A 26,880-nucleotide genomic window follows, 5' to 3' on the forward strand; every position below is an offset into this window, starting at 1 on the left:
TCTACAGTTTCCACGCACTGACAGTCCCGTAGAGCGCTTTCAACTTTACCGCCTGTCGTAATCACGCCTTTTCGCTGTAAATTTCAATACCGAACTACAGTTCTTGCATTTTAAAGACTTTGTGATACGTCATAATATCAAACTATTCTATTATCGTTTTTAAGAGCATACTTCAAAGTAGATTCTTATTTTTGATAATGCAACGTAGTTTTATTTATTTTTGTTTTTCAGTAAAATCGACGAATTGCATACTTTTTTCCACCTTTTCGGTAACTATTCTTTCCGAAAAAAATGTAATTTATCTTTTACCAGAATATTCAAAAACCAAAGAAAGAAAAAAAAATATGGGGGCTTTGTTTCGACGCTTGGTGTTAGAGTTGAAAACAGAAGGTTTTAATCTGCTTTTGTCAGCCCAATCGATAACCAGCTGCATCGTTCTATATATATACCATAGTATAACAGTGCTACCAACGTATTAGTCGAAATACAGGTAGGAGAATGCGCATTTTCGATATATATATATATATATATATATATATATATATATATATGTAGATTGAAATAGTGAAAAAATCTTGTAACTAGGAAATCTCACTGACCATGGCCATATCTATAAGATAAAAATTAATCGAAGTATTCGTTATCTACTAAGCAGGTTTTGTCAATTGCTGCTTACTTTATCGACCGAGCAAGTATTTGAGTTATCAACCAACAGCATTTATTCGAAGGTATTGTCGTTCTATACTGAAGTAAACACTCTCTTCAAAAGCATAAAGTAAATCATAATACACAACGGCTTTGTGCGTTCAGCTGGCTTTGTTATTAATAATTAATTATCTTAATTATGGACCGTGCGTATAACGAGTTATAGAATATATTGGATAGATTGAAACATTCTATGTTCAATTGTGAAGATTATATTTAAGAATAATAAACGCTAATTTGGTACAAAATCTACATTTATACGTATTTAGTAAAAATCCATTATCTCATCCAACATTAACAAATTTTCTACGCTATATATATATATATATATATATATATATATATATATATATTCGAACTATTGTAAAATAGTAGAATTAGTGTTAAAGCTAAATATGCTCATTGATGTCAAATCATAGACATTTATGGCATTATAGAATTTATTTCATTCATTGTTCAATCATGGCGCACACTGCGATATTTACAAAACAAAAAAGGAGAAATAAAATCAAATTAAAAAGCGCAAACTAAAATTTGCGTATCAAATATACGTACGCTTTCATCATTTGTAATTCATTATTATGATAAATTTATTTAAATTCAAGTTCGAATTCGCAATACTTCTTTTCTCTCATTTTAAATAATATTAAATGATCAAATATCTATAATACCAAAAAAGTATCTAGATGTGAAATTCGTTCGAGTCGATGAATATTTTTTCATCTCGAAAATGTAATCGCAAATCTTTCTAAAGTTTGGATCTCTCATATATCGTGATAAAGAACAATAAGAAGAAAAAAATGGCAGAAAAGTGAATATCACCGGTCAACGACCGGATCGTCAGTCTTTCGCCGAAGCTAGAACGCTTTTTGTGCCTTCAATCAAGATTCGGCTGTGTTTGGTATCGTAAAGGAAATTATTTTACATCCGTTAAATAATCCGTCTTTGATCGCATACGTTCTGACAGTCGATCATTTTTTGGAATTTGAGAACGGCGTGTCTATTCTATTATGGCACGTCGAATCTAAGTGTCGGTCGAGTTCGAATATTTCAATCGGTATTATATTATCGTTCAATACTCAACTTAATTTCACAGTCTGGCAGTAAGCTTGCACGTCCACAATATCATGACACCGAGTGTGATCAACGAAATGAATTTTGGACTAGTTATTAATGAGCATTCTCATAGTCTCGTTCCCTTGAAAATTTCATTCGTAACCTCCAACGAGTTTACACCCTTCAGAGCGCTTAGTTTTTGGATATAATCGTGTTCAAAGTGAAGTTTTCCGTCATTATCTAGCATTCCATGAACTGTAGTTGTCTTCTCGTTTCCAGTTGAAATCGATGTAATAGAGCAGGAAGAAGTAGCATTCATTACATTGCTTCCATTGTCGAGACGTGTACTACTCGCATAGCGTCTCTCTTTACCCGGGAAGAACTTCGACAATTTGTACGCTATAGGATGGAGCAAGTGTAGTTCGTAAGTGTCTTCTTTGGGATTAGCCGTGAATAGACTAACTATTATTCCGATTAGAACCGTTGATACGCTGCCAATCAGAGCGTAATACATATAAGTAATCCCATAAATAAAGATCAGTGGATTCTCGGAGGTTTCTTTGTTTAACAGACTCAATGGTTCGATATTATGATTGTTGACAATTGCTGATACGTTTGATACGGAATTTAACATATTGCTTGGTTTCGTTATCCAAGATGAGAAGGTATCATTCTGGCAGCCTTCCGTTGACAAGGATAATATATCATCTTTCGTTTCCACAGTGAGATGTCCAAAGGTCAACCAAAGTGTTGTACAGTGACTGAAGATCATTCCTGCGGCTGCACCTTTCCAATTAGCACACGGTATGAGCATTGCAAGAATGAAAACGCCTAATAGAGGGCCGGAAGTAGCCGATGTCATTAGCATCGACGATTCTATCACTCCGGATAGCATAGCTACGACGAAACTGATACCGATTATTAGTACTCCATAGAAGACGGACATTATCTTGATCATTCGTAGCTGCATTGTATCTTTGAGATTACTCAGTGCTGGAATTTGACTTAGAAAGTCCTCGAACGTTACCGTTGCCAGAGAATTCAAGTTTGAGACAGCTATTGTTAGAGCACTGTTGAAGAGAGTCGCCATTACCAAACCTAATAGACCTGGCATGTTAAGGAATTTGTCTTGTATGAAGAACGGCACAATCTCATCAAACTTAGAGATATAACCTAAACTGAAAGGATCGCAGTCGGCGTAGTTGGCAAAGATCACCATTCCCACCACCCAGGAAAGCGAGAAGAGAACAGCAATGGTCGGTACGTTTGCCATCATAGTCCTGGAAAAAGAAAAAGAACATTTGTTTCGAGTTTGTGAATATGTGAAAATTCAGGTTACGATTAGGAAAATAAAAGTAATAGAAAGAGAGATAGAAGAAGATAAAGGAGAATCCAACTCGAGTTAGTACGGAATTAGGTTCGGATTATATTCGACTTTACTCAGTGGATTATCTTGGTTCTCGGCTTGATTGGAGCCAAGTTTCGGGTATGTGTTCTTCCAACGAATAACGTAGTCGAAAGATTTATACGCGGGAGTTCGATTTCCATGGATAAGAACGTATGTTGATCGGATCTGAATTGATATTATCGAACTTATTGGACGTCGAGTATTTCATACTGAAAGTTTTGGCCTTGTGCCATTTACCTCGACGAATGGTTCTATCGATTACATCGATTACATCGAAGGAGAGCAATTTTTGAAAAATTTGAAAGTACGATCTAACTGTTTCAAAGGATGAACTTTTCTTCTTCCTTCTTTCTTTTCTTATAGAAGCAATAATGACGCGATTTCAATCACTTTCAAACAAGTTTGTTTCGAAACAATCGCCCGAGAATCACAATCTTTGTAGCCTAATAATCTTATATATTATTTTATAATAAAAACGTTTAATGCAGAGGAAAGATAGATCGATACATTAATGGACAATTACAATTTTCTTCACTTTGACCGATTGGTTAGCCTGAATTCAGTAGCAATTTGAATTGTTCTCAGCTTTATATTGCATTCCATTTGTTAGTGGTCTGCTCGAAAACTCGAAAATGGTTTTCCAACCATTTCTATATTTAGTGAGACAAACAATGCCCCTAGCTACTTGTTTATTATTCAAAAATACAATTCTGCGGCACTGTTTTCTTACTTTCAAATAGGTATCCACCTCTCTCTTTCTTTCTCTTTTTATGTCGTTCATACGACTATTTCTAAGAGGGTCATCATCGTTATAGTTATCATTTGTATTATCGCATTGTAGATAAACAAGAATCAAGAGAGAGTTAGGAAACTTTCGCGTCGACGAATCGAATTATTTAATTCTCAAGGGAGAAGCAACGTAGTTGGGTGGGTTTTGCAAGTGAAAGATAGCTTACGAATTATTTCGACTTTTGAGAATGCCGTTTAATCCATTTTTGAATAATCCTTTCAAGGAGAACACAGGCACGACATGTTAATAGATAACGTATTTACTTTCCGTAATTTCTTTTTTATTCTCGTATTTGTAACATATTTCCTAATTTGCTATCGTTAATATTGCTGACGTTATGGATATATGAAAAATTCATAAAATTATACCGTAAAAAATTTTAACGATTTTTCCGTTATAGACAACAGTTTAACTAATAATGTTGAAAATTATTGACTATATCTATTTTTATCAACAAAATTATATAATTTTTAAATGACCTCGTTGAAATACCTTCAGCACGATTTATCGAGCTATATGCTGAAGAAGAATTATCAATTGACGTTTTCGTGAAAGAATAGATTTATAAAATAAAAGAAAATAATGTACTATGACAAAAAGATTTCGGTATAATGATTCTTCTTCGTCTCGTGATCCAAATATTCAGAAACGTAATTAACGAGTATGTGAACTCGTTCACATTGGATCTAATTATTTTCCTTCCAGATGTTCTTGCTGAGAAAACAGGAAGTCTCTGTAAGCATTTGTTTTGTCGACGAAAAGGTTTCAAGATGAATATTTAAGAATTACTAACTTTTATAAAAAGTACATCTTGTTAATGCTTTAATTGGTTTGTTATTTTGTGAAGAAAGATGTATTGAAAACACAAAAAGAGTATTTTACAAGTAAAAATGAAAAGAACATAGTTACTGCGAAATAATAAAAATAAGCTTTCAATGATGTTCCGCAACAAACAAGGTTGTGTAGTGATAATTCGCTCGTCGATTATTGTTATTATTGTAATTTTTTATAAGAAGTAATATCATAATAACGTGTATAGTCATATGTAAAAACTATTAACATCGCCATTTTCATTTCGTTCATTGGAAGTCCCGCGTATTAATACGACCTACCTCACCGGCAATTACTTATCAGGAAGTGGAAGATGCTAATGCATAATCATTAATCAAACATCTATTTTCTACTTTTCGAAAACAGACCTATTATTGATTACTCAAAAAAGCAATTTTAATCCAAAAATAATTTATGGACATGCGTATAGAAATGTTATTAATCAATACATCTCTGTTTAATTATCATAATTAATTTTGTTGTCTTTGATATATAACTTTATAGTTATTTTAGTTTTATCCAAGATTCTCTTCTAATAGACTTATTTTTAAAAAATTCACTATACGATACGCTCAAATTCTTTTTTTTATGGAATAGTATTAAATGATTCTTACTTCACAACTTCTCTCTTGCTTTTCATACTGCAGTACCTCTGAACGAAATTCTGTTGACATCCGAAAATAGATAGACTCATGAAAAGCTGACCGAGCACTGCTGATATTGTCGTTACACGTAGCGTAGGATCCATGTCGAAGCTATTAGTAATAATAATAAAAGAACACAAAGTTGTATTAAACAAGAATACGAAACGAAGAAAATTCTTGATTTAGAAAATATGTGTACTTACTTGTAGAATTCCCAACGACCACGTTCGATAGTGACATTGAGGACTTGCTTAACTCCACCTGGTACTTCTATGGTACCTTGGACGATTAAAACTATCGATATTCCTATCATCATGAGTCCCTGTATAACGTCTGATAAAATGGCAGCCTTTAAACCTCCCTGCAAAATCAATCATAATAAATTTTGGAAACTTGAAGCTATTTTTAATTAGATTCGACATTGAGACATACCATTAACGTAAAAATTACCGATATCGTGACGATACCGATTATGCTGGCCCAGTAAGGTAAACCGATAACAGCTTTTAAAGCAACGCACGGTGTGAAAACTGTGACTGCTAAATTCAACAAACTTCGTATCACATAAGAAAAGCTTGCAATGCATCTTACCAGCTTCGATTTGAATCTAAACATTTTTTAACAGTGATTAAAGATGAGGATATGAGGATAATTTTATCATTTGTTATTAACAAATAAGATAGATACCTCATGTCCAAGTATTGATAAACTGAAGTGATCCCAAGATCGTAGTAAATCGGCACGAAGATGTAGCAAACGATGGGGTATGCCAAGAGCATGCCATATAGTGTCTCCCACATGGCGTTGCCTCTATAGTAAAGTTCGGAAGGATAACCGAGGAAACTCCTAACACCTAATGTACCTCTAGCAATGGATAACATCATTGCACCCATGGAAATGTGTCCAGTAGCGAAGACATAATCTGCCTTGGTCTCTTTCGTTTTTCGTCGAAATTTTCCCCACAATGGCAGGACGAAGGATATAACGATAAAAGCAATAAAGATCAGATAATCGACTATCATCGAAGACGCTTCGATAGTCATCTTGAAATATCGTGGTGACGTCCGTTTCACTCACGAACTTGTTGTCTTCGTAGAGAATACCACGAGGTCGATTTTAACTATCCGGATCGAGAGTACTCGAGTCTCGAGTGCAAAGAAGTACCTTCGAAGAGCCGCTTAGTAGTCTATCTCTCAAGATCACTCGTGAGATTGTCTGTGAACGAAAAAGTCACGTGGCTAGGTCTTCTTTTTTTTTCTTTTTTCCTTCTTCTTCCACTTCTTGTTCTTAATATCTGTTCTCTTCGGCAATGTGCAAACGTGTGAGATGAATCTACATATATATATATATTGGATATATATATAGATTCATATATATATACCTACTCGTGTGTATCTCGAACGTAGGAAGTATTGAGTATTGTGGATTATGTAATTTGGCGAAATGAGCGTGACTCAATGTGATCGATGTGATGCGAACAGAACAACTGCACGTACTGACTACTATCGAGGTAAAACACTTGACGTTATTATGCTAACGACCTGGACAAAGAGCATAAGAGATGGAGTAAAAGAAAGAAAGGAAAAGAGAGGGAAGAAGGGTGTCAAACACGATTCAGATAGAGAAGGAAAGAGAAGGATAGGCTGATTGGTTATAAAAAAGAAGTGGGAGTGTGCGGAAAGAAATCTGAAAAAATGTATCTACTATATTGCCCCCTCTTCTTTCTCTCTCTCTCCACTTTCTTATCTCCTGCATCGTTTATCAGGCACATCGATGTATAACTCGCAGAAACTTGCGACGACCATGTAAGAGAACTAATCATAACGATTGACCTGTTCACGATCCCGCCAACTTGTCAGCTTGTGCAAACAAGTATCTACATAATCATTATCAAATGGACTCATGTGATTCATATTACTCATGTGACCGTTGTCTGACGAGATAAAAAAAGAAGTAGAATCAAAATTATTCTCGTGAGGCTGTCAACTGACTATCGTTCGGAGCTCTTTCACGATGTGTAACTTTAATTTATAATACCTTTTTATTATTCATTCTTTTTTTTCAAATCTCTTTACTTTTTATTCTCCAAAGAAGAATATGTTCGTATCGTTATCATATGTTTTGCTATGATGATAGCAAATCCATGACTGTTAAATGGAAGAAAATTTCGATCTCTTTTTATCATTCGTGGAGTCTTTATAATTCGTCCCATTAGAGTTTCAAAGTTTTCCATTCCAACAAATGTTAATTCTCGAAATCGACATGTTTTTTTTTTGTGAAGAAAAAGCTATTGTGGTTCTTTATGTGGATGCGTTGAAAACCTTAGCTTCTTGATCTTTTATTGAGTAATTTGGTACTATTTCGTCGATCGAGTCTGATTAGTTCGAACATTTCGGTTGAAACAGCGTTACCTTGCAATAGAACAGAGAGGCTCGAATCGATTTAATTAATGTTTGCATTAAGATCGCTTGATGTTTGTATAACACGCAAGTAAAAAATCTTTGGATTTCTCGTTAGACACGCAGACACTTATCAAAGATAGCAAACTGATGAAATTATACCCAAAGATTAATTTTTTTTCATTCTCTTCACCTTTCATCGTAGATCATTCATTAGGTTTTCATTTTGATTAATTGAAACCCTTCCAAGATGCCTCCGTTTATAAAAAGCCTCAAGATCATATGCGTACCTGCTAAGATCGGTGATCATAGATGGGAAGGAATAAAAAGAAAAGAAAAGCATTCCACTTTCCAGAATGTGGATACTGGAAGACCGATAGAGACGTGGTAATAAGATTTATTTCGATTTGGTGTTCGTAATCCATGTTCGAACGATATTTGTCCGGAAGGAAAAAAGGACACTCGTACAGAAGTAAACTCGTGTTTCAAACGAATATTCTTTTATATGAAAATTTACACGAAAATCGAACAGAACGGTTCGGTGAATTTTCCAATTCTTTTTTTCGTATAAAGATAGTTAATATTTCTTCTGTGTTTCATTTACTTCGCGAATGTATGTTTTAATGATAGGGAAAACTACAGAGAATATACCTCGATGTATTTTCTGTCCTCTTTTTTTTGTTTTTCATCTACTTTTTCAGCACGGACAACGTGTGATAAAGGAACACGACCTACATTTAATAATAAAAGCCGATTCAAAAAATAGCGTTATCTCTTTCGCGTGTTTTTGCAAAATGAAGAAGTATATGAGAGGAATGATTCAGAATGTTCGTCGAAAAGATGTGTAATGGATGCTTACTATTCATGAACTTTCTTTTTATCAATGGCGGACCTATGTACAGGAGGCTTTACCAATACTGAACATTTTTTTTCATGAAAGCACGAAATAGTATTGAGTTTGTGTTCTCTTATTATTTAAATAGAAATATTTGTTGTAACGCAATAATATAAGAAAGAGAATACTTTATTACTTCTTCTTTATGGTAAATCAAATTTTATCAAGTTATTATCATATTTTACCATAATTGGAATGAAGTTTGTTACGTGTACTCTCTCTCTCTCTCTCTCTGTCTATTTTTTTCTTTCTCTCTCATAATATATACATATATGATATAGTATCCTTTCTTACTCTTTCTTTCTTTCTCTCTGTCGGGTGACACAATAAGCTTGTTTACAACGAATATTGCATGTGATGACGTCGGTAAATTGAACATTTGTGATGATCCACAATTGTTGAGTACATACCATTTTCGTCTCACTACCAGATTGAAAACGAATGTGTAAAAGTACCCTTAAAATAGATGACAAATGTATTTATAATTCAGGATGTTTATTCAATGTGTAATTAAAAGCCACAATTCTTTAATATCAGAACTTTTCAAGTTGTTTTTGTGAAACACGGAATTAACAAATGAAACAAATTTTTGACTTTTATAACTACGACAAATGAGCCATTTATGAAGGAGTACACAATACATACAGATAACTATATATATATATATATATATATATATATATATATATATATATATATATATATATATATATTTTCGTATACAATATGTACTCATCTTTGCAGAAAGATTTCTAAAAATACGAGAACAGTACAACAAAACGGTGCTACAAATTCATGAAACTTGTCTCTCTCTTTCTTTCTTTCTTGTGTATTATCTTGGTCCCGTTCCATTTTCCTTTTTTTTTAACGAACCTAATTTTCATCACATTTTACCCACCTTCTCTTAATACACCTTTTTCGAGCGAACGAAGAAGTATGCGATGACATATTTTTCGATACTGTATACAAGTGGTATCTTTGTGATCAATGAGGACATTTCCTTTGTATCGTTAACACGAAGAGAACGAGAACTTATTACTTCTTACTTGCGGTTTTTTTCTATCTTTCCTTTTTTTTGTTTCTGTTCATTTCTTTACGTTGCATCCTACCTTCATCTCTCTCTCTCTCTTTCTCTTTCTCTTTCTCTTTCTCTCTCATTTTTTCCATATACGTTCGTTTTATTTCTTTTCATGACCCTTTTATTATAAAAACGAACTTCTTTCAACATGATTGTGCTTTTGCTCCGATAATAATAAAGACAGAGAGAGAAAGAGAGAGAGAGAGAGAGAGAGAGAGAGAGAGAAAAGACGGAGTAGAAAGTTCTATGTAGAAAGACGAAAGCATAAGCATATAGATAAAAGATAGAGATGTGAAAAGTTTAGTGAAGCATGATAAACATGACTAAAAGTTTCTTAAGAGTCAAGTCAAAAATTCCGATCGATTATAACTTTGATCTGGTTAATCAACTCGACCGAAACGATACTATATTATATATCTACATTTTTTCTTACTTTAGCATCGTATCTTTTAGAGACGCTCTTTTCTTCGTAAAGCATGCTCGATATTCATTTCTCGTTGTATTCACGAAGCAAAATGTTCTCTCGCCTTTTGTGAACAATAGTATCTTTTAAATTGAAATTCGTGCTATACAACTATTCAATGTAGAATATATCAAAATGTGTTTTCTTAATATTTGTTCTTGATGCTTTAAACATTGTTATACAGACTATTCTACACAATAAATTACCGGAAGTAATAAATTTTTGTCGGACCTCTTCTTTTTCTATTTTTTCCTTCAATGATAATAATAGGAAATCACCTAATCCTTTCATACTTCCGTTTTCGTTACTCGTTCCGTCTCTTTTTTCATTGCAAGTAACTCTAGGGAGTCTCTTAACAAGTATTTTTGTAAGATAGGGCGGCAAGACCCGACAATGAAAAGCGTGACTCTTTCGTAATACATATTTACTGCATTAGTTGAAACAATTACGAAGCGAATGTCGCTGAAACATACGATTCAAGGTCAGACTGAGTGAGTTTACGCGTGTATAAAGAGTTCAATACGTCATTCGAGCGTTTGTATTTTATCACCTGGAATTACAATACACGTTAAGTACTAAGCTAATTTGCTAATTATATTAGGTGATGTGAGTGTTTAATGTTAGTAATGAAAAATTTGGAAACACGAAGATATTTTATTCGAATCTTCGAAATATAATGAAGCAAAATTAAATAATGAAGAGAACAAAATAGATAGGAACAGTTTGTTTAATGTATTATGTATATATATCTAATTTAAACCGAGTCTAAGCTTGATTAGTCTTTAACCTTTACGTCATAAATGCCTGTTCTTTCAGTTCTTGATGCCCAAACAATAAACTGTATCATAGCATTACGATGAATGAATTTCCTAAATTTTTCATAGATATAATGTTTTCGTGTCATGATTGAAAGTGACCTTGTACACTGTAACTGGCGATAAAGCTATTGAGAAGAATCTTGTTACGAGACTTTGACTTCGTCGGAATCTCGACAACAACGATGACGAAGACAATGTCGAGACGAGGATCATCGAGCACACAAACTTTCAGCCTCGATCCACGTGCTCTTTGAGTTAATGAAGGAAAAGCAAAGGAGTGAGAGAGAGAGAGGGAAAGATAGATACACGAGCGCGAGAGTCACTCGGTAAATATTTGATGGTTTGCAAGCTTAATCGACCAGTTGTTATCGTTGTCTATTTTACCTGGCATCAGAGCATGCCACCATCATTTGTTTCATTTGTCACCATGATGAAAGATAATCGCCAGGCTTTCGAAGAACATATTTATTAGCGCAATAAGCTTGAAGAAGTTTCAAATGAAAACCTTAAAAAGCCTTTTATAAGAAGCTTCTTTGTTGAAACTAATAAAAACATGTGATTAATTGAGCGAGTGAATGATAATTTTGTTGAAATTAATATATTTCGTAGAAATTTTAGAATATTTTACGAAAATGGATAGATCGATCATGGATAATCGTATTCGAACAATTAAAAATTCCCTCATTTCGATTTTCGTCTAATCACTGTCTGTAGACATAAAAAAGGATAAGATGATAATACGATGAAGGTTTTTGGAATTTAGTTTTCGGAATTCATAAAGTAGTGTTGCAATGTTAGAAGAATTATATTGACCCTTGCATCGTATTGTATCAACATGAATCTAGCTTATTTTTTTAATGGCTTCACTCGAAGTAATTCGTGAAAACAAATTCGATGTACAAGTTACTTCTCGTATTATCGGCTCTTTTCGGTCATAAGCCACTTCATGATCTATCAGGGCATGTTTTTTCTTTCTCTTTCTGACTTTCTTTCTTTTTTTTGTCTCTACTACTATACTAAATTTAATATCGTCGGTGTGCTGTTTGAGAAGTGTACCGTAAATCAGTTAGCTTAAAAACTAAAAACATAATATAACAATTTCCTGTAGAAAAGAGAGGTAAACAAGAGAAGCAAGATTGAATGGGAAAAAATTAGTAGTGGTGGGACGTACAAATTGCATATGGGCTTTTACTCTATGCTTTCGTGAAGCCCTCGTCTATCACGAGACGATATTAACTCTTTATAAATTGCAACTACATTGATTGTTTTCCCTAGTTCGAAATCCTACCGGTAATAAACGGAGTTCGATTTTTTATTTTACTTTAATTTTTTGTTAGATATCTAAGAAGTTATGTTAGTGATACCCATTTTACTTGCTATCCGTTCTATATTGCTAAATGCTAAGTATCAAAGGGTTTAATTCCGAGAATTACGTTCTATCATGGTCTTATATCTTCCTTGAAAAATCGACTGAAAAGTATATAAATATGTATATGTGCCAAGAGTAGTCAACTATAAGACTGATATGTTTCCGTTTGAGAAAATACACGTATTTTGATTACACTTGAGTGGAATCATTAATTAATTAAATAACACGGTTTTTCAGCACGTCTTTCTTATTTCGCAATGTTAGTGTATTTATTTTCTTTGTGGCGTAAAAGAAACAAAATAATTAATTAAATGATCGGCAATGTATGTAGTCTAATATAAAGAGAGCACTTGTTTATCAATGACATTAATTAAGAAAAAAGAAAAGTGTTTGATTTTTCGACAAACGAAAGAAGTAGATATAATTTAACGATGACTATTAAAACTGGAAATCGTTTAACGATACATTCAATAATAATATATAAAAATTTATTAATTTTCTCAAAATGAAACGAACGTAATATAATTTATTCTGATAAATGGAATGATGAAAATTTGCCTGTTCTTTACAATCGTGTTCTTTTGTTTGTTTATGTACGAGTGCATTTATTGCTGTAATAGGTTGTTGGTGATCCGTGACAATATAATCTTTGTAATTAAAGGATAGAATCAAAGCACATATAGTTTCTTGGTAATAGCATTCGCATTTATTTAAGCACCTAATTGATGTCTTTCTGACCGAAATTTGCTTTGCATTGCTTTTGCTCGTTTATAGAGCATAAATTTCGCGAGATTTTTATTATAAGAAAAGTGGAACTTCCCGAATCGTAAAATTTATATTTTTGCTGTCGATCGAACGTCAGTAACGCGAGCCGTCCTTGTGAGTTCGCTCGTTCGCGTTATTTGTTCAAACAATGCGAGAGACCAAAGAGAACCGGCCATATAACGTTACGCGTCGAGCTCGTAACTTCGCTTTGTTGCAAATTTCAACACACTCATAATTAGCTCCGTTTTACAAAGAATTTCATTACAAAGATACGCATGGCTCATCTTAAAATTTACAGGAATAGCTATAAATCGGACCTGATGGCTGCTGATAACGCAGATAACTTTTCTTTACTAAACACATTCCAGTCGTTACACAATCACTTTTTCGAGCCGAAATGATCTATCTTTTTTGTTTTTCATGTTGAAAGAATGGTACGAATCTATAAAATTTATTCATTAAAGTTTTATGAACTATATATAGAAAAAATATATTACAGAAGTTTCGTTTGAGGTTGCGATCAACACAACACAGATTTACGAAATGGATCGTTTTCATTGATTTTGTTTACCGTTTGGCTATTACGTGTTCTCATTCACCACCTATCATCTTGAGATAGATTATGAAATTAAAATCTCTTATGCGTAAACAAAGAATATGCAGCGGCTTGTCTCGAAGTTATTAATTTAACGAGAAACAACGATAACGTTCTAACCACCGGTGGAATGAAATTTCATTTAAACTAGTTAGGGAGCTATTGAGGTTAGGAGAACGGGAAATAAAATTTCCTTTATCGGTTCCCACAAAAAAATCGCCAATTTCCTATAATATTTCTACATGATATCGTTGCCCAAGGGGAAAATTATTTTATTCGATCAAGCTACAAAAAGATTAAACGTAGCATGTGAGATCGTGTTTATTGTTACGTGTAGGTTCTAAACGGAGAGAAGAGAGATGTGAAGAGAAGAGGATAGAAAGTTCAAAATTGCTTTTTGACTGGGCGATGGAGCGAACACTACCGGTTATAATTATTCACATTGCATAATAGCGCATTATTAACCAGATAGAGTGGTATACGTCATTACTTGATAATTTGACATCGCATTGCGTTCCATAAGTTCGGTTTCTCATAACGATTCGAGCCGGGCGTTTAATTGTTCTACAATGTTCCATATTACGATGCATCACGAGGACTGTCCAGTAATTGATGTAACAACGATTTATGCCCGATTAAACGGCCAATGAAGAATCCTGACGTATTGTTCGATCGTTTCCATTATTACTGAAATGTGCTGGCTGCGGGAATACTTCGATAATCAGATCGGAGAACCATCATTAACGGTCATTCAATAAACGTATCGTTTTTTGATCTTATACCGTCCACAAAGCATCTGTAACGAAAAATAATCCCTCCGATGAATATTACAATATAATTCAATGACAAACCATAAAAATTTTAACGTGTTAACTGTCGAATTAATTCACATAAGTTCGTACGTTTTTCCGGTGTTTTGAATAATTTTATTTCGGATTATTTGAAAAAAATTCCAGGTAATATTATCCTTCAAATAAAGTTGAGAATACTTAAAGATCCTCCTAATAATTAATGCATATATGTATGACAATGAATAAATTTCAAATATTTTTTCAAACAAATGTTAAAATATAATATCGTGAATGTTAACTAGCTTATATAAAGAATAGGTTTCAAGAAATGGCTCCTTTAGCCCTCTTCGATCCAACAGAAGTCGTTAGATGAGATAAAGACAGAAATGGTAGCGACTCTTTCGCTCTTTTTTCTAAGTATTAACGCTTTCTCGGAAACGGATACGATAGAGATTATGCGATGATAACGATCAACAAAAACTATTTAATCTTAATCAAAAAGTTTTCCATACATAATAAATTATAGACCACTTTATAGCAAACGTCCGACTGTCGTAATAACGTTGAAGATTTGGACGTTTATAGCCTCGATTCTTATACGATTAATTTTTTTATTGGACTTTTATAAAACCTACAAGCAAAAGAAAGATTAAAATTGAAAGTTTCACGGTCACGTTTAATTTGATGTAATACAATGAGTTGAGCACTCTTAGCACATTAAGGAATGTTCTAAGAATTTTTCGTGAAAATGTAAGAGAAAAAAAATATATCGAAAGCAACGTTCACATTACGATTTTGTTATCGGATATACATTATATCAGTGAGGTCCGAGTCACGAAACGATAATCGTTAAATGTATTTATGTGCACTAAGAACGGAGCACGATGACCGTTCGTAAAACTATTTATTATACTTTGTTTCTTCGTTTTATTTAACGTAGGTGTATATTAAAATACATTTTGTAGATGTATATTGTCGTATATAAAATTCTGTGTAGTCAAGATAAAGTATTACGAAAGAGTCGTCACGTTTTTCTATTGTCGTGACGATTAGCACTCATTTGTTAATTTATGATTGTTACGTTACGATCATAATCGCAGTTGTTTGTTCACTAAAGAAGAAAGCTAGAAAAAATGGAAAATTTTCATTTTTCGAAAACAATGTTGGTTTCCTCTTGATATATCGCCTTACGTCTTTCTTATGATAATCTAATGCATATTTAATGAAATTATCCGTTTGTCAACAGAGAGGTGATAGATGGTCGTAATGAGCAGTGGATGGGTGATAAATTCTAAATTCTAGAATTTCTAAGATCGCTAATTAAATAAGAAATTCATGATTTCGAAACAAATATCTAACAAGATAGGACAGATTTTGTTTATTCGATAAGAAAAAAGCAACGCAAAAGTTTGCATGCTGACGCCTTAATACGTATATATGTATATTGTACATACTACGTACCTGTTCCCGTAGTTCCCGTTCGAGCTTTACGCGTTAATGACTTTTCCACAAATCTTTATAAATTAGTCGCTTGTAAAACATTTTAACTTAGCAGAGGTTGCAGTTAATCAGAAACATATATATGATACATGAAAATTTTCTTTTTAAAACATAACCTGTGTTTCTCATTTTCTCAAAATGGAATATTGATATTTTGTTTAAATATCAATATTGAAAATAAATTGATGAAAATAAATATTTTTGTGTATTAATATAGTTTTTCTGTAAAAAATTAAACTCGAAGTATAATTTTTGAATGACTGCATTTCTTAAATGTACTGCGATCTCATAATGAATCTTTGAGACTGTAATCTCTAAGCCAGGTTTAAAATTAATAATCTTTATAAGGAATTTTTATTTGATCATCGTTGAACTTTTTGTCGAGAAATTTATAATACGTTTATCATTATGAATAAGACGAGAAACAAAGATCACTACAGACACGAATAAATAATTTATTTATTTCTTATCTAACGATCGTACGTTTGACAAAAGAGTTGTTTATTGTGGAACAAATAGAACAAATAGAAACGAGTCAGGGCAACAGTACGACGAGTTTATAGTATTTCCAAAGATAAATTTGCTACTGAAGACTAATATATCAAATAAAGTCGAAGTTTACTAGCTTTAAATTCGGATCTATAGCCCAGAAAGTTTATGAATCCCGATCGAATTGTCGTGTTTCGATCTTGTCAGTAGATCACCGAAGAAACTAAAACAACTCATGAATTTACGTGAAGAGGACAAACATTTTCTACGATGTTGATGTTAAAATAATGTTGAGCAAATTATTAATTTGGTCAATAAGTAATGTCGAAAGTTGTATTTTATGTATAAACATATACACACATACAATACTATATATAATATATATATATATATATATATATATATATATATATACGTATATATATACATATATATTAATATATATATATATATATATATATATATTAATATATATAAATAATATAATATATTGTATATAAAAGAAATATATATATATAAAATATTACAAATTCCGATATTACTTATAGACTAACCCAATATTTGTATTGACTATTAGTAAAGAAAATAAAATAATTAATAAAAATAATGTGCGATGTGTTATAAAAATAATAAAACAATTGCTTTCAGTGTTATTTATTAGAGTCAAGAATAAACTATCGTCGGTACTATTCTCACAAAAGAAAATTCAGCTTCCTTATCATCTAAACCAAGGCAATTCGGAAAATATTGAAGCCACTGCATCTTCCTGAGATTCTAGTGTACTTCCTTTAAGTCATTTTTCCGCGTTACGTTTATTTTCGGAAATAAATTGTACGGATTGATCAAAATGAAAGACGCTGTATATCTCATAATACTCTACGAATAGGAGAGTAAACGTGGAAGAAGACGATAGAGAAACTGGCTTTTCTTTTTTGATTTTCAAGACGCCTTCGAAAGAAGCTTGAATAATCGTTAAGGATTTACTTTTGTTGAAATTTACTTTCTAACTAATTTTATAATACTTTTCTTCGTCTCGAGAAAAGAAAAAGAAGAAGAAAAGAGTTCATTGAAAATTATAACGAGACTATATAGTTATTCAAGATTCGGTAAATTTTTGAATTCACCTTGACTTCCATAGCTTTACGAAAGAACTGAGGTATCACAAAACCAATCGAAACTCGTTTCGGTAGTCGTAGAATAGTGGCTAAGTGTAGTCTCTTATCTCATTTTCGTGATGCAGCTTCTGGCAGAGCCTTCGCTTTTACACGGATTTCAAGAATTATTCAAAATCTGGTGCGCGTCTCCGGAACTCTTCGATTAATATGTAAATTTTCTTCGCTTCTGCGTCATTTAAATGATTCGCTTATAGTGGAAAATTAAAGCAGTTCTTCCATCGATATTTCTCTCTCTCTCTCTCTCTCTCTCTCTCTCTCTCTTTCTTTCTTTCTATCTTTTTTCAATACAATTTCGAAAAAGGAATAAGAACAAAAAAAGCAAGCTCGGAATCTAAAAACGCAAATCAAATTTTCTTTTTCTCTATCTTTTACTTCATGAAAACACGTACGTACTGTAATTTTGTGAATACGTGAGAAAAAGAGAGGAAGAAAATTCGTTATCGTTTGGTAGTGTATTCGTTTCGAGTTCACGTGACAATTATATTAGATATAAAGAAAATTTTCGCAAATCGTACTTCGTTTCAGTCATTGTATTAAATTAAAATGTTCGATATTTTTGACTTTCTTTACTCTTTTCCTATTCTTGCTTAAATTAATTATTAGGCTGCTCTCTCAAGGCAATGATTACGATATCGATTTTCTTCTCTTTCTTTCATTTTTCTCTTATTTATCATTTCACATTTATCCTTTTCCAAACTATATATAATATTAATGTATTGAAATTAGAAAATTTATCATAGTACGAGCCAATTCGGTAGATTACATTTCAATATGATCTACTCTGAGTTACGGTAGGTAGTAAGCCGTGTTGTAATCAGCATCAAATCGCAATTCGAACTCTGATCGCATTTAATCCGATCTGAGAATTATTACTTGCTCAATGAGTAATGATCTTTGGTGGTCTTTTTTCTCCTTTCTTGTTTCTTTCTATCAATATTTTATCAAAACACCATTATTTTTACGTGTATTCTCTTTCTCTCAATTTTTTTTCGTCTTGTTTCATGCAAAACGCACGTCATAGCCGCTGAGTCCGATTTCCGATAAAACGAAATATACGACTTGATAAAGATACGATCGCAATCTCCTGTCGTGGATGAGCATATTTTTGTTAACTATTCTTGAAAACATTTTTATTCTTTTTAAATATCCCCGTGTAGATATTATAATTTTGATTTATTTTAATACATGCAGAAGAACGTGAAAATAAATTTATGAAAATTCATTAGCGATGCATCAGCATTCTGTTTTTTTTTTTGAGATAATCAGTAAACATCCTATAACTTACTATGCGGAAAAATAAAAAGCAAATATTTATATTTTTCTATATTTATATAATACTGATTGCGAATAAACAAGTTTAGCTGGTTCCGTATTTTATTTATTTTCAAATTAATCTTTAAATTCGCAATATGATGCAACGTATACTCGATTATTCTTAACCTCCGCTGAGTGGTTAGCACGTGGCTCGAAGTTGACGCATCGTTGCTCCTGCGTTGGTCGTGGCGCCGCGTTATACTTCTTTCCCGGACAACTCGTACTGCTTGTCGTTTTGCGTCAAACGATCTCGAAGAACGATGAATCGCGCGAGATCATTGGATAGATTACATTACCTTGTTTTCTTGGGAACACATAATGTAGTCTTTTTTTTCACTTCTTTACGTCATATTGTCTGTGAGCGTATTTTTGCTACTTCTCGAGTACTCGAGTCCATTAATTTCGTGAAAACCCATCGCACTTTTTTTCTTCAGAAAAAATATCACGAATACGGAATGATGATAGAGTCATGTTTGTCACTAATGCAATATTTGTTATGAAATTTCGTATTACTACAAGATACTGTCCATTATAATTTTAATCGATTTGATGTATCATCGTAAAAAGTAAAAGAGAAATAATAAGAATTACACGTTGAAGTATAGAAAACGTTCAAATATCTCGAACATTTCTATAATCTCGGTGGAGAGCGAATATCGCATATCACCTGGCAGAATTATTCATTATAAATAAAATCGAACCTTCGAAAAGTGTGCTCCTGACGATTGATTGATAATATAATCCTCCCGTGAATATCCAAGAGCGAACGAATTTTCAAACTAATATCCGGATATAGCCTATACGACCGAGAGTATCGACTGATCATTTCGAAATATGAATCCGTGATGCAAATCACATACACTCAACACGAAATATTCTTTACGTTGTCTTTACAATACGAGAAAATATTTTGCAAATATTACATTATTATATTGAAAATATTACATTAACGATTTAATTAACGTTCAATATTTATTGCCAATAGTGTTAATAAAGACGTAGCATTTTGTCATATATATTTTTCTAATTACCCAAACGAAACGACTCATTAGATCGATTCTTTTCCGAAACGTGTTTCGTTACAAATATTTTTAAAGTCGTATCTTTATCGCATAAAATTGAGAATAATAATATCAAGGATAATGATAATATTGAATTATAAATTTGAGAATTAATATTCAAATGTGACGAGTTAATAAATGAAATAAGAAAGCGATAACGTTCGTGCAACGAAAAAAGATTTAAGTAAACGTTTTTCCTTTCTTTTTCTCGATCAAATAACGTACGCTCAAGACTGTAGGGTGTGCAAAGTCGACGTCGACTAGGTCAAGCTTGCTTAAAGCCGCTCGCCAATGGGACCTTTCACCTCCTGGCGCTCACGGCTAGGGAGATTAATTAAAAAGTTTGAAGAGAGATGCCGAGAAAGTTTGGAGAGTCGCTTGATCGTCGACGAAAAAGTCGACGAGCTTTGCTTCGCAAGACTTGTCCAGGCTATGTTACGTGTGTCAGGGTTGAAAGTATCTACGAACCACTTTGGCTCTGCTTCCAACACTGCTTCTCTTTACCTTCGTAACGAGCTTCGCGAGTCGTTTCTATGTCGCATACATTTTCTCGGATTATACTAGCACCATATAGAAACTCGAGTCACAGATCGGTTTCTTATACTTGGCCACTCTTGCTGCTAGCTACTATGGTTGTTGAAGAAGAAAGGAAAAGGAGAAAGAAGAGCAGGAGGAGAACGGATCTTATAATTTTGTACTGACGCTGCAAACGGGCAAAATTGCGTACATAGGACGTTAAGAGAGCGTTGGCTTTACAATGCAAATCCACTCGAACGTTTCTGACGGAAATGAGATGGTGAAAACACTGTAGTCTATAAGAAACAGAGAGAGAGAGAGAGAGAGGGAGAGAGAGAGAGAGGGAGAGAGAGAGAGAGGAGAAGTTTATCAAACTAGGGTATAAACTCTTGTAAATATACTATCGCATAGTATGGAGTATAATACGTGACGAAAACTATCACTGTAACAACGTTGAATGACGAAAATTGTCAACTCAAAGATAAAATGAAAATGAAGATTGAAAGGAGTCGTTCTTTTCTCGAACAAGCTTTCAACTTATCGAGCAAAAAATCTATTTAAAGCAGAGATCGAAACTTTCTTCTCGTCGAATGACCCTGAAATATTGGGCAAAGATAAAGATAGAGATAGAGGGAGAGAGACAGACAGAGAGAGAGAGAGAGAGGGAGAGAGAGGAGAGAGAGAGAGAAAGAGAAAGAGAGATAGAGAGAAAGAGAGAGGAAGTGGGATGCTCGATCGTAAAAAACTTTGATACGTTTCATGTCTGACAGATTATCCAGCTTACCGCGTTGCGCATTAGAGACGTTTTTGATAACACCAGATGCTCGCATATGCTTCGCTTTTTCTCCTTGCTCGGCGGCGAAACTTTTCGCAGGAGTCTCGTTCGAAACTTTCTAGCCGTTATACCGAAGCAATGTTTCATTTTTTTTCCATAAGGAGAAAGAAAAAGATAGAGATAAAAATAGATAGATAGATAGAGAGAAAGAGAGAGAGAGAGAGAGAGAGAGAGAGAGAGAGAGAGAGAGAGAGAGAGAAGGAACTATATTGATGATGCTTGTTGAAAAAGTTAAGACATCCAACGTTTCATTAATTCTTTTCTTCTTATTAATTCTAACCCTGTCAATTTTAATCACGATCTTAACTTAAGCTAATATTCTGTTTATTATATTTAAATAAGTAATTACATTTATATTCTTTTTGAAATATGATTGGTATGTGCATTCATACATACAAAATATAATATCTTGCAAGAAATTTTGCTATGAAACTTGACTATGTAAGCAAATTCAACGAATTTTGACGCATCATGAAAACCGATACGTTGATATACGGCTATCTTATACCGTCGTTGAAATTTGTCGACATTTCGTGATATCAGACTGATACCAATCATACCTTGCTATGGCAACTACTCCGTCAATGTTTATACTTATAAAATATAATATAATATAAAATCATTGATGAAAATTTCGTCGCTTTTAAAAAGCACAAAGAAAAACATAAATAAGGCACACGTTTGATTCTAGTTCATTTATTTGACATATCTATATTTTTTTTTTCATTAACTATATTCTTTGTAAAAGTAGAAAAAGAAAATGGGTCATTCTCGAGTAAATAAGCTATACAGTTTCTAATGCTAATGGCTAATATCCAGACATTTTTTGTACAATTCTGATCGAATGACATCAGCGATTATAACAATGAGATCTCAAATATCCGTAAATGTTTTCGTATGCTATCACACGCATACTGTCAGCTACAATATCGAAATCAAGATATTCGAAACCATTTAAATGCGCTTTCACCAAAGTTATAAATTTAATGTTTATTCATTTTGACACTTAATATTATTATCAGTAATATTATTACATTTTTCACATTCGCGAACAATCAAGGACTTTTTCTGTATCTTCGTGCGTGATTAATAATAAAGATTCTGTAATCATTATCTTTTTTGTGAAGATATTATTATAATATTGCTATCGCAAATTGGATCAAATCGCAATAAAAAAAAACTAGCTCTTATATATCATATATTTTTTTATAAATCTCGATAAATGCAGTATTCGAGAAATAACAGAAGAGGAAAAGACAGATAGCATTAGATAAAGATAAAGGAGTAAAAAAAGGAGAAACAAGAGAGAGAAAAAGAATGAGAGAGAGAGAGAGAGAGAGATCGATACATGATTTATTAACGTCGATAGAGCACGCACGTGCTCTGTGACATTCATTAACTCGACCAACACTAACTTCGGTATAAATAGGCATTTGGCATCGTTAACTTCGACAATTTGCTCTGTGATTATTTGAGCCGGCCAGAGGAAATTTACGTCCTCTCGTTTCTCGACGGTCCAAACCGAAGACTAATTTTAAGATCTTCTAAGAACCTACGACTAATTCTAAGACCTTTCTTACGTGAATAATATTAGTTTGATTTATCGAATGAAAATTTGATTTCGCCGTGGAATTTATTACGCGATGCGTTCATTTTTTGTTAGCGTGGTCTCATGTGCGAGGTAAGGAAAGTAAAAAAAAAGGAGAAACAGAAAAGAAGAGAAAAGAGAAAAATCAAGAAAAATTTTTCAGAGAATTAACAGCCGGAAGAAATTTAACTCGATCATCACAGAGGAAATTTTTGAAAAGAGCTTTTTTATTTGACGAACTTTTCTTTCCTCGGAAAGTATATAGTCCGAAGTGTATAGTCCGTAAGTATATAGTCCGAAAACTCTATAAAAGTAATGGTTTCGAACTATGCGGAAAGCCAGAGCGCGTATTATTAATTATTCAGAATAAATATGACATTGTTTTTCAGTGTCCGGTAATTTGTTCCGCTAAAATAATGTGATAAACACGAATATAGATGGAGTGTAAGAGCGAAAGAGAAAAAAAGAGGGGAGAGAGAAAGAGAAAGAGAGAGAGAGAGAGAGAGAGAGAGAGAGAAAAGGCTCGGAGAAAATTATGGCTGTGGAACGATGTTTACGTGGCGAAAAAGCGTGAGTAGGTATTTGTAATTTTACCTTCTCTTTGATATTATATGAAACGTACATTTCTCTTCCTTTTTATTATCGATTTAATTGATTCACTTGGTCATTTGCACCGCCATTTTAGTTAATAAATTTTCGACGTATCGATCATTCATTTACGAAATCGAAATGGAGTTCAAGACCACTTGTATTTATGTAAGATTTAAAGATCAGCCGAGTTCGATGGATCGATCAAATAATATTAAAGGTCACTCGACAGTTCCGTATTACGATTTAGGCTATGCTTCGATTCCGTCGTGTGAAAACTCGTGCGACATGGTCAGTCGACGTCGTGCTACTGATTGTGTGAGAGTGTGCTCAGCCCGGTAGAGGCCAGTCTGTTGAAAAAACATACGAAGCACATTGCATCATTTCTAGTCACACACACTGACTACCAATTACGAGTCCATTATTATACGCAGGATTCTCTCTTACATTAAAAAAATTATCGGTTACTTTTTTATAAGCATATTTTCTCAACGAGAAACTTCGTATTTCAGTGAGATTATCGATAATAATGTTTATTTGTAAGCACGAGAACTTCAAAGCCCGACGGTCGAATTATTTATTCGAGAAAATTTTCTCGTGTGGTGTAACAATTTCTATAAATACTCAAATTCGACACGTCACGTTAGAGGTTAATTCGACTTGCTTCGTCGAATCTTTTCGTATAATTTAATAAAAAAAAAAAACAGAATTTGATTTTCTTCGAGAACAGTGAACCTTTAATAGATCAAGTGGAAATATACCGCCGAAGCGACCGACATAGATCGGAAATCAACGAAATGACAACGATCTCTCTTCCTCTTTCTCTCTCTCTCTCTCTCTCTCTCTCTCTCTCTCTCTCTCTCTCTCTCTCTCTCTCTCTCTCTCTCTCTCTCTTTCTTTTAATGACGTCGTGCGCCGTTGACTAACGAGTTTCTCGGTTGCACTCGGTGCAAGGTTGTGAAATCTAACAGTTTCCACAACGCGACGGTAATCGGTCAAGATCATGTCACTTGCGCTAACGAAACCGCGTGGATGAAACGACCATCATTGAGTCTTGCACCAGGACATTTATTACTCCCTCTGTTTAAGCTCTTTGTATAACGACCAAATTCCGTGCTAATCCGATGAAATAAGTTCAACGATTATCTATCTTTTTTCGATAGTTTTTAAACATTACTTTGATAATTTAAGCGATGACGTAGAGGGTTAAAAATTAAAAAGAAATTTATTTGATATCCAAGAATCTTAAATCATTTTGTTACTACTTTTGCTATTTTCTGTGGGTTTTAAAAATACATTTTCTTTATAACAAAAGTTTGGAGAACTTTATTATTTTTCTGAGTTGAAATTTTCATAATGCATGTAATTATTTGGTCGTAACTGATTGTTATCATAAATTAATCATGTTTATTTATTTTTCATTCGAATAAAGTACATTGGGTGGTACGAAATATTAATTATGCGTATACGTGTACGTATTTACATCATGAAGTTATAAGATAAGAATTTAAAATTCTAAATCAAAATTTCTATGCATTGTCAAGCATCGAAGGGATAAAAAAACGATCAATGTACTATTTTTAAAAAAAGAACACGTTATTTCTGAGATTGAAGTTACAATTTTAATGATTTTTTTGACATTGAATGGGAAGAGAAAAACAAAGGCCCTTTCTCATCTCCTTCGAAGCTCCAAAGAGAAAAATTTGTGTTGAAAACGTCGTTGACGCGTAAATGACATATTCGGGGATTTCTTTTTTCTTCTTTTTATTAATAAAAAAAAGGTCGACACTTTAATCAGAAGAATAAAAAAATTTTTTAAATCGCGAAAAATAAATAAATCTTTGGGACTAGGTCAATGAGAAAAAGAGGCCGTGAGTTGCGTCTAAGTCCTATCAATTATACTTTCACCGACTCCAAATTGAATCTCGCGAGTGCATTTTTGGTTCTCTATCCTATTAAAAGTAAATATAGAAAAGGTTTGTGTGTATGGATGGAAGGATAGAGCAAGAGAGAGAGAGAGAGAGAGAGAAAAGAGCAACGAAGAAAGAAAATATGGTAGAACAAGAAAGAGGAAGATAGGAGATAGATGGATAAAAGGATTCTGAGAAGAGATAGAGAAAAACAGAGAGCAATATTACGGGTTTGAACTAAAAACAACTCTCTCGGCCGAGTCGAGCCGAGTTTGCGTCCTAATAAAGATTGATAAGAATTAATATTTTGCCGATGAATAAGTCAGTGGAATATTATCTTCTATTTGGTCCTATGTAAATCTATAATATATGTATCTATACATGTTGCCGTATATGCACGCTTTATTTCATTATTATTTTTAGCTATCTCATAATCTAACGTTAGTCTTCATTTTTATTCCAATTTTTACGTTTTCATTATAATTTCGATTCTCACATTGATTTTCTCATAAAAGATGCATGTATCTAACAATATCAAAGAAGTATACGTGTATAATTATTATAAAAAATACGTAGTATAGTTTTTAATCCGTTACACACTTATTCATATACTTTATCAATTTTAATAATGTTTATACAATTCTTCATATTTTGATAATAATAAATCTTTTTATATATACCAGTATTGAAGGTTTTGCATTTTATGTTATAAATGTTAGTTCACAAAACCATATGCGCATTTTCATCACAAAATAAATTATATTTGATGGATCGTAAAAGTCTACAGAATAAAATTGCACTTCTTTGAAAAGGAATACGATTATATTATATTATCATCAATAAATGTAAGGCAAACCAAATATGTGCGAAGATAAATATAATACATATAGTACAAATGATATAAGATTCAATATATTTGGCGAAAAAATGTGAATATAATAAAAAACATTAAATTTGTTATTGTAAAATTAGGAATGAGGAATTTAATTAAAATTTATAATAAAAGAAAATGAAATAATAATTGAATAGTACCTCCAAAATTTAATTTATATTAAATTTATAGTAAATTTTATAATTCTTTGAATCACTTTAAAATTTGAAATTATTTCATTGTAAGAAATATTGTATATAATCTATAAAAGTCAAATATCATACTTTGTTTAAATATTAGATAGAGACTAAAAAGTAAAAGTACTTTTTAAAATGTGTCCACCATGTGAAATGATACATTTTCTTTCTTTTGTTATCATAAATTATCGTCATCATATGTGTCATGATGTATATAATATAAGTACTA

At 32.8% G+C, this 26,880-nt stretch overlaps 1 protein-coding gene and 2 long non-coding RNA genes across 13 annotated transcripts in view; 2 read left to right on the forward strand and 1 right to left on the reverse strand.

Annotated features, from left to right (window-relative positions):
• The first annotated feature begins 298 nt into the window (after positions 1–298).
• Positions 299–957, forward strand: LOC124426219. The gene is made up of 2 exons (XR_006942673.1): positions 299–490; positions 656–957. It is a non-coding gene; the product is annotated as an uncharacterized LOC124426219 (long non-coding RNA).
• Positions 902–24,290, reverse strand: LOC124426158 (sodium-coupled monocarboxylate transporter 1). Of its 10 annotated transcripts, none has more exons than XM_046967597.1 (6): positions 23,708–24,290; positions 6,122–6,649; positions 5,867–6,041; positions 5,638–5,795; positions 5,405–5,545; positions 902–3,041 (listed from the first exon to the last, which is right to left on the reverse strand). In XM_046967597.1, the coding sequence occupies exons 2-6, from the start codon at positions 6,475–6,477 to the stop codon at positions 1,889–1,891; spliced, it is 1,983 nt and encodes a 660-aa protein (XP_046823553.1). In that variant the 5' UTR covers positions 6,478–6,649; positions 23,708–24,290; the 3' UTR covers positions 902–1,888. The 10 variants fall into 10 exon arrangements, with proteins under 10 accessions (XP_046823553.1, XP_046823535.1, XP_046823495.1 ...); XM_046967579.1 differs by having other exon boundaries at positions 6,122–6,735; XM_046967539.1 differs by having other exon boundaries at positions 6,122–6,766.
• Positions 17,134–26,880, forward strand: part of LOC124426223 — a 30,436-nt gene continuing 20,689 nt past the window's right edge. Inside the window, exon 1 of one of the 2 annotated variants that reach the window (XR_006942675.1) lies at positions 17,134–23,659. This is a non-coding gene — a long non-coding RNA (uncharacterized LOC124426223). The remainder of the gene's footprint in view (positions 23,660–26,880) is intronic. The other variant, XR_006942676.1, reaches the window with a different exon arrangement.

This window comes from Vespa crabro, chromosome 1, assembly GCF_910589235.1.
Source record: "Vespa crabro chromosome 1, iyVesCrab1.2, whole genome shotgun sequence".
Lineage (NCBI taxonomy): Eukaryota > Metazoa > Arthropoda > Insecta > Hymenoptera > Vespidae > Vespa > Vespa crabro.